The following is a 9,390-nucleotide window of genomic DNA, read 5'->3' as shown; positions in this document are numbered from 1 at the left end:
ATTCTAATATATTTATCTATGTTTTGCTGATGACTATGTAACAGACTATTACTCTATTTTGCTTCTTACAAACATATTAAATATCTCAAAAACAGGTTTCTCTCTTGTAGTTAAAGTTCTGAGAATCATATCATTCATGACTTGAGAGACAAGATAGAGGGAAAGGGGATTGCATATATGGATCCTAAGTGACATGTAACAAGAAAAAAATTTCAAATCTTTCAATACCCTGTAAGTATACAAACCAGCTTACAATACTAATTCATTTTCTATATGCCAGTTACTTTAGACATCCATTCAATTCTCTTAGCATAAAAGTATTCATGAATACAGAAAAATAGTAAATGGTAATTAAAATACATAAAAACTTGCTTCTTTATTACTGGAACATATCAGATTAATTACATATTCAAGAAGGGACTAGAAAAGGTGTTGAAAATGAAAATAATTATACCGTTCCATGCAAGTGAAGTGCATGAACAGAAAGTCCAACTGATAAATATGAGTGAATGATTTAGTAATTAAAATACCGTATAATCAAGTCTTTATAACATATGATTTCCTTAAAACAGATTTGTAACTCAACCAACAGTGTTCAGCAACACAAAATAACACTACAGTAACCTTCCACGGCATTTTCGGGCTCCACAGTAACAATATTTGATCTTGCCTGGGACACTATCAACCTCATAGTTGTAATCCCAAGTCAGTTCAGTGCCGGCCCGAATATTGCTGATTGCAAAAAATGCAACCCAGGGGAATCTCAGGTCATGGGTGTCCACAAAGACATTCTGGACAAACACATTTGGCTCACATGAATGCTGTAGGAAAAAATTATGACTTCTAAAAGCATATTGTGCATTACAAGGACAAAAGTATAGTACAGTAATTAATATCTTAAGCTACATGTTGTAACACTAAAAATGAGGTCAGTATTTCCCTCTATTGCTCATTGTTACAAACCTGAGTATTCCATGTGTTTATGTTGTAGATAATGTTTATGTTATATGTTATGGCAGCGTGGTAACCCAAGGTATCAACAGATTCCTTGTCTGTTCCCACGCCGGCCTTCCCAGCAGGGCCTCCGGTATCTCGGCTGGGATTTCACACCCCCTTGCTGTACTGTCACTCAAATGGTGCCCGGCACATAGGCCTGTCATTTTTCCTCGCCTATAGGGCCAAACAACTGGGGTCAGCCACGAGGTCATGTCTCAGAAAGGTCACCTGAGTATCATCGCTCCACCGGTGAGATGCAGGGCTCGGCCTTAGGCTTCCAACCAATCAGGAATGACACTGTGGGCCACCCTCATTTAATCACAGTCAGGATGAGGGCGTGACAATCTGGCTTTGGCCAATTAATTGTCTGTGGTCATTTCTCCCAATCACAGTCAAGATGAGGCAGGTCAGGGTGGGGCTGGCCACCTGGCTGGCTCCCCCTTCAATAAAAGCACCTGGCAATGGCTTGGCTGTGATTCCTTCAGCCACTACATGCCCAGCAGGTAATGTGCATTTCCTATGTCTCATACCCATAGCCACTATGATCCCTGTGTTCTCAATGAATGATGTGGCACTACACTAAACTATATGGTGTTGGACTGAGTTGTTTCAGGTCTGAGTGTAGCAGTGTATTATAACTTGTCTCATAGAATTACCCACTGATAAAGTGTATTTTGTGTCATGTCTTACAGCTGAATAGTTGTAAAGGAAAGAGATCTGGTTTGAAGTCTTACCTGGGCCATTAAGTTTTAACGTAAATATTTGTGCCCAAGAAATGTGCTTGTCTTGGATTCTTTATTCTTGTAATATAAGTAGTTTTAATCCTGGTGTTTAATTTCATCCCTTGACTTTAAAATAGCATTACCCTGTGTTGTGTAACAATATCTAATGGCTCTCTATCATCTATCTCATTAAATCACGCTGTATACTGTCAAACAGATATTTTCATCTTTACTTTAATTACTATTTTGTTTGTTCACAAACTTCAGACAAACTAATGTGTCAATTTCAACTGCAGAAGGGAAATGTGTCACATATCAATGCTCTTCAAAATGTACATGTAATATATAGTGCCATAAAACATGCATCATTTACTTACCCAAGGGTCATTAATTTTGCCAGCTAAGCACATTCTTTAAATTCTAATGATGGTGAAAAAGATGTCGAGGGATTCTTTTTCTAGTCCAAATCTACTGCAAGCTACTGTGCAAAGGGTATTTAGTTTGTGTAGTGCTTCAATGACACAGGTACACCAACGAATTTCTGGCAACTGATGGTTCAGCACCTCCTTTAGTTTGGACAAAATTATGTGAGGGAACTTGAAATTACGGCGGCCACCAGACTAGTTTGCTGGGCGCCCACAGATGGCTTTGTGTGTAGGGTGCACTTCTAAAGTCATGGCCCCTCAGGCAGGCCTCTACCAACCTGCCAGCTATAAAAGACCCTCTCACACTGTAGCGGACAGGATTATTCCCTCAACAGTTAGCAGAGGGCTCGTTTGGTGCACCTCTACTAAAGTCAAGGCCCCTCAGGCAAGCCTCTACCAACCTGCCAGCTGGAAAAGACCTTCTCGCACTGTTGCATACAGGATTATTCCCTCACAAGTTAGCGGTGGGCTTGTTTGGTGCATGTTTGCTAAAGTCAAGGCTCCTCAGGCAGGCCTCTACCAACCTGCCAGCTGGAAAAGACCTTCTCGCACCGTTGCTGTCAGGATTATTCCCTCAACAGTTAGCAGTGGGCTTATTTGGCACACGTCTGCTAAAGTCATGGCCCCTCAGGCAGGCCTCTACCAACCTGCCAGCTGGAAAAGACCTTCTTGCACTATTGCATACAGGATTATTCCCTCAACAGTTAGCGGTGGGCTTGTTTGGCGCATGTCTGCTAAAGTCAAAGCCCCTCGGGCAGGCCTCTACCAACCTGCCAGCTGGAAAAGACCTTCTTGCACTGTTGCATACAGGATTATTCCCTCAACAGTTAGCAGTGGGCTTGTTTGGCGCATGTCTGCTAAAGTCAAGGCCCCGGGCAAGCCTCTAAAAACCTACCAGCTGGAAAAGACCTTCTTGCACTGTTGCATACAGGATTATTCCCTCAGAAGTTAGCAGTGGGCTTGTTTGGCACATGTCTGCTAAAGTCAAGGCCCCTTGTGCAGGCCTCTACCAACCTGCCAGCTCCTTGGGCAATGCTTCATCAATGGGCCAAATGGAGACCTGCTCACACTGTTTTAGACAGGATCATTCCATTGATAGCTAGCGCTGAGCTCATTTGGTGCAGGTCTACTACTAAAGTCAATGCCCCTTGGACAGGCCTCTGCCAGTCTGCTACCAGGGGAAGATGAATTTACACTGGCCCAGACAGGATTATTCTCTCGACAGTTAGCGGAGAGCTTGTTTGGTGTGCGTCTTCTAAAGTCAAGGCCCTTCAGGCAGGCCTCTACCAACCTGCCAGCTGGAAGAGACCTCACATTGGTCCAGACAGGATTATTCCCTTAACAGTTAGTGGAGAGCTTGTTTGGTCTGTGTCTTCTAGGAAAACACTAACAACAAAAGACAAAGAAGACCTCACAGGATTCAAACAATCTAAGGACAGACTTACCATCTTAGGGTGCTCAAACATTTAATATTTGTTTAATCAAAATTTGTAGCAGTCCATGGTATACTTCAGACACATGGGAGATGTATAATTACAGGGTTAGAGGTGTGTTGATGAATTATCATTATGTGACCATGGTTGGTCCAACAAAGTTTTGGAACCAAGAGTGCCAGAAAATCGGTGGTGTACCTGTATTACTGGTGTGGGGACTGAATGTCAGGTGTGTGTCATATGTGATCCCTAGAATGGTTGGTGTTTTGTTCAGTGGGAATGCAATCTCACCTTCTACCATATTCATCAGCTCCTCAAAATACTCTTTCCATCTTCCTCTCACACACTTTAGATTCAGCAACTCTCCTTCCTTCCTTCTCACATTCACATTTCCACTCTTACATTCACCTATTTCCTTTTTCACCCCTTTCCAGTACAATTTCTTATTCTTTTAAACTTTTTTCAAAACTTTTATCAACTCTTTCTTTGCTTTCCCTTATCAGCTTCTTAACATTCTGCTTACACATTTTACATTCTTCCCTTCTCCTCTGCTGAACTACCACTGGTATATTAGTTTTGCACAGTCTACCATATGCCTTTTTCTTCTCTTCTACGGCATTCCTAATCTCATTCATCTAATATGCATTTCCACTCTTATTCTTAAAGCTCACAACCTTACATCCAACTACTAATTCTACAACCTTTAACAATCTTTTTCTAAACATTTTAAACACTTCATTCCTGTGAATATATGCCTAAATTTACTGCACTTTCATCCAAACATTCTTTCATATTCCTCCTCGCATTCTTCCCAATTCCTCTTTTCCCTTGCCAAAAATTTTGTCCCTCTATTCTTCCTTATGCCATAGCTACAATTCTTCCTGATCCATATTTTCACAAGAACCACAAAATGGTCAGAATCTCTAAAGAATCCTCTTACAACTCAAGCATCAAGCACAATTTTTCTGAACTTTTCATCCACAATTTTGTTCCCTTCCACATTTCTCATCCACATATATCTATGAATCATCTTGTGCCAAAAGCAGGTGTTTACAGTGAATAAACCCCTCTCAGCACAGAAATCCACAAGGTAATTCCTATCTCATTCACTCCAGGGACTCCCCATTTACCACCTATCTTAGCAATATCATCAAATTCCATCTTTGCATTCATGTCACCCATCACGACCACCTTCCTCTTCTTCTGAAACCCATTTGTACAGACATTAAAATTACTTAATAATCAAATAATGCTCCTTGACCCCAAACCACACTCATCCAATTGAAGTTATAGTTATTTCAAGTCTATTCATTATTTTCATGTAAGGAAGCATCAGGAACAGATGACTGAGTCAACAAGGAAATATCCTACTTTGACTACATCTGTTTCCACTTTTGAAAAGTGATAAAACAAAAGGGGAGGATTTCTAACCTTGCTACTCCCCATCTTTAGTTGCCTTCATCATCATACAGAAAACACAAGGGTAGTAGCTATTCTCCCTTATCCCAGAGATCAGAATTCTAATAACAATACTATGAACACAACAATAATAATGGGCACAAGCTACCTCACTTATTGTAGGAGCATCAATGCATTACCTTCCACAAGAAATGTACAATTACTAATTTTCAAAACTGATGTTTCTTGAGAGTTCATTTAGGTCATGGTTCATTTGGTGTGAGGCCTAAAAATGTATATATACTGTTGTAAATGATCTAATGCTGTTCGTGTATAGTTGTAAATTTCTTCTGATCCAACAGCATTAAAAGTCCCATGCACTCACTGATCTGCCATACTGTTAAATTCAACAAAATACTTACAATGTTATCACCCTTTCTCTAAAATTCTTGGCTCCTCCCATCACTATCCCCTTTATGTACCATAACTTTATCTTGCATAATATACTTACATTAAGAAAGCGACCAATGTTGCCAGTGTGCTTAGCATCCATTATATACACAGCTTCATCCCTGCCAAAATAATCACGTACACTTTGGCGTGGCTTAATCATTGTGGGAGATGCTAGCAACTGACTTGGTGCAAAAGTCTGTGGTTGACGTTGCTTTTCATCTGCCAATATAATGGAAAACTAAGTATGATATATATGCTCATTTGATAATTACAAAGAGGTTCACTCTAAAATAAAATACAGATGCTCAGCATAGTGCCATCAACAATATGCCTTCATATTCTACCCATCAAAGCATACAGAATTACACACAATCAGGTTTTTCTATTTACAGCTTTCTTCAAATCTTTCATGTGAAAGCATATAAAAGCATGCAACAACAGGTTTCCAATGTGTCTTCATCTATACTAATACAATATCCTTTGTATCTGTGTGCATGTTTGTATGAGCCAAAGAATCATGAAAATGACAGCTTTGCAAAGCAACAGCAACATAACCAATGAGGTTAGGAGGTGCTGTTACTGCAGTACAGGTACAAAATTGTGAAAAGTTTTAAATTTCAGTGCCTCAAGGGGATATTCTAGTTTTCTGGAGTATCCAAGTCTCACCCAACCTTTTTTGCAGTGACATTGTTACAGCACCCTTATGGGTGGAACAAAAGGGGGAGGCACTGTCCAACTCCTTTGGGTAATTCTATATTTCTTTTTAGCCCCACTACCTCTGAAAAACACTGTGTCCTCTGCAAGTGGCTTCTCAAAGGTGAGGCACAAAAAGCTTAGAAGCAGCACTGGGTCTACCAGTTATGCTAGGGAGTAAAAGGGATAAGCGACTGAGGGTAATGGCGCTAAATGTAAATAGGATGACTGGTGAGAGTAAAAGGAGGAAGCTTGTGGTGATGTCTAAAAGTTAAAGTTTAGATCTGCTGGAGACTGGGGAAATCTAAATCCACAGGCAGGCTGTGTGGAGTGAAAATGGAAATGATGAATGCAAGTTGTAGGAGGGATTAGTATGGACAGTAATGAATGAAAATCATCAGAGAAGAGGTAAAGAAGAATGTGCAACTGCACCACCACTAAGAGTATGGGAGGATATTACAGAGCATAGATGGAATGGATCAAGATTCGCATGTGAGAGGAAAGATTGCAATTGTGAAGTATCCATGGGTATGTCTATGAAGCTGTGAATATGAAGACTGGAAGGTAGGATAAAATGAAGCATTTCTGGAGAAATTCAAATGACTGCTCTCCAAGATAACGGTCTCTCCTTCCACACATTCTTCATCACTCCCAGAAACTTCACATGCACACACACACACACACACACACACTTCACATACACACACACACACACACACACACACACACACACACACACACACACATGCCCTGTGACTCACTTCCATGGTTCCATTTGCTGTTAAATCCACTCCCAGATATCTAAAACACTTCACTTCCTCCAATTTTTCTATATTCAAATTCACATCCCAATTAACTTGTCCCTCAACACTAATGAGCCTAATAACCTTGCTCTTATTCACATTTAATCTTAACTTTCTCCTTTCACATACTTTTCCAAACTCAGTTACCAACTTCTGCAGTTTCTCACTCGAATCAGCCGCCAGAGCTGTATCATCGGTGAACAACAACTAACTCGCTTCCCAGGCCCTCTCATCCCCAACACTGTGCATAATCACTCCTCTTTCCAAAACTCTAGCATTTACCTCCCTAACCATCCCATCCATTAACAAATTAAACAACCATGGAGACATCACACACCCCTGCCGCAGACCGACCTTCACTGGGAACCAATCACTCTCCTCTCTTGCTACTCATACACATGCCTTACATCCTTGTTAAAAACTTTTCACTGCTTCAAGCAGCTTACCCTCCACAAACCATCTCTGTCGACCCTATCCTATGCCTTCTCCAGATCCATAAAAGCTACATACAAATCCATCTATTTTTTCTAAGTATTTCTAAAATGCATTCTTCTAAGCAAACACCTGATCCACACATCCTCAACTACTTCTAAAACCATACTGCTCATCCCCAGTTTGATGCTCCGTACATGCCTTCACCCTCTCAATCAATACCCTTCCATAGAATTTCCCAGGAATACTCAACAGAATGAGAGTATGGATTTTTCAAAAACCCTATAGAGCGAAAGAAGAAAGTGTACTAAACTTTGTTACTGATATGGGGAGAAAGACTGGAAGAGGTAAAAAAATTGAAATACTCAAGAGCTGGTTCAGGTAAGTTTGGTGATAAGGAAGGAGAGATAAAGAGAGAACATTACAGTACAGGGTAGAAGAGTCAATGGGTACCTTAACATAATAAAGAAAGATAAAAGTGTAAGCATGGAAGCAGAGGAAAGATTAAGGTACAGCATAGTCCTCCTAACCCCTGATATATACTGCAAAAAATGAGCACGGAATCGGTCAAGAATCTGGGCTGTGGAAATGAGCTATTTGAGAGGAACATATGGTGTGACTATATGGATGAAGAAAGAAATGAGAGGGAGTACGAGAGACGTGGCATGGCAGGAAATGCAAAAGAAATGAAGAGTGGAGTGGTACACTAGGTGAAACTACTTTGAGCTGGTTTTGGCATGTGCAAAGAATGCAAGATGGGGAGTTTACAAGGAAGTGTATGACATTACAATTAAAGGGGATGGTGTGGGAGGAAGACCACCTGTGACATGGGGAAACAGAGTGGAAAAGTACTGAAGCGAGAGAAATGGAAGAATGTGTGGAATAGTGTATGCGAGGGAGGCATGGAAGGACAGGGATAAGCAGAGACTCTTGCTGTGGTAAAGCCTTTAATGGGAGTTTCAGAGAGAATGGGAATCAGAAATTCAGGTAGACAGATAGAGTGATAGATATACACCTAGAAACTTCAAACTTTGTAAGCATACTAAGAGGAACCCTAAGGTTGTGTACTAGGGTATAATTCTTTGAAATAGGTTTCTGTGTGAGCATTCATCAGTGCTATAATTCCAAATGATAACAGCTCAAAAATGAAATATTGTATGCAAAATGGAATCCCAAGGGTGTGACATTGGGTACAATTTCCTTAAGGTTGGTGTCTGTGTCTCCTTGCCTGTGCCACAGCTCCAAGACAATGAAAGCTAAGAACTTGAAATTTTGTTTAGATGTGTATGATATTTCAATGTGATGAGTGTGTGTGTGTGTGTGTGTGTGTGTGTGTGTGTATATATATATATATTTCATCTATTCATTATATTTAACTGCTGTCTCTCGCGTTAGTGAGGTAGCGCAAGGAAACAGATGAGGAATGGCCTAACCCATCCACATACACATGTACAAACATAAATGCCCACACACGCATATATACATGCATATACATTTCAAAGTATACATACATTTACATTTTCTATTTTTTTTTTTTTTTACTTTGTCGCTATCTCCCATGTTAGCGAGGTAGCGCAAGGAAATAGACGAAAGAATGACCCAACCCACCCACATACACATGTATATACATACACGTCCACACACGCACATATGCACACCTATACATTTCAACGTATACAGAGATATACATACAGAGACATATACATATATACACATGTGCATAATTCATACTTGCTGCCTTTATTCATTCCCACTGCCACTCTGGGACACATGAAATGACAACCCCTACCCCCACACACGCGCGAGTTAGCACTAGGAAAAGACAACAAAGGCCACATTCGTTCACACTCAGTCTGCAGCTGTCATGTGTAATGCACTGAAACCACAGCTCCCTTTCAACATCCAGGCCCAACAAAACTTTCCATGGTTTACCCCAGACAGCTTCACATGCCGTGGTTGAATCCACTGACAGCATGTCGACCATGGTATACCACATCGTTTCAATTCACTCTATTCCTTGCAAGCCTTTCATCCT

At 40.6% G+C, this 9,390-nt stretch overlaps 1 protein-coding gene across 1 annotated transcript in view; it reads right to left on the bottom strand.

The window, feature by feature from the left end:
* Window positions 1-477: 477 nt before the first annotated feature.
* The window catches only part of egg (SET domain bifurcated histone lysine methyltransferase eggless), a 245,646-nt gene continuing 236,733 nt past the window's right edge, over window positions 478-9,390 (bottom strand). The window contains exons 22-23 of the mRNA XM_071675984.1: window positions 5,486-5,646; window positions 478-821 (exon numbers count right to left, since the gene is read on the bottom strand). Of these exons, the coding sequence (XP_071532085.1) occupies window positions 615-821; window positions 5,486-5,646 (368 nt within the window). The 3' untranslated portion in view covers window positions 478-614. The remainder of the gene's footprint in view (window positions 822-5,485; window positions 5,647-9,390) is intronic.

Source organism: Panulirus ornatus, chromosome 2 (genome assembly GCF_036320965.1).
Source record: "Panulirus ornatus isolate Po-2019 chromosome 2, ASM3632096v1, whole genome shotgun sequence".
NCBI lineage: Eukaryota > Metazoa > Arthropoda > Malacostraca > Decapoda > Palinuridae > Panulirus > Panulirus ornatus.
Note: the sequence above shows the minus strand (reverse complement) of the source record. Positions and strands in the feature narration are given on the sequence as shown.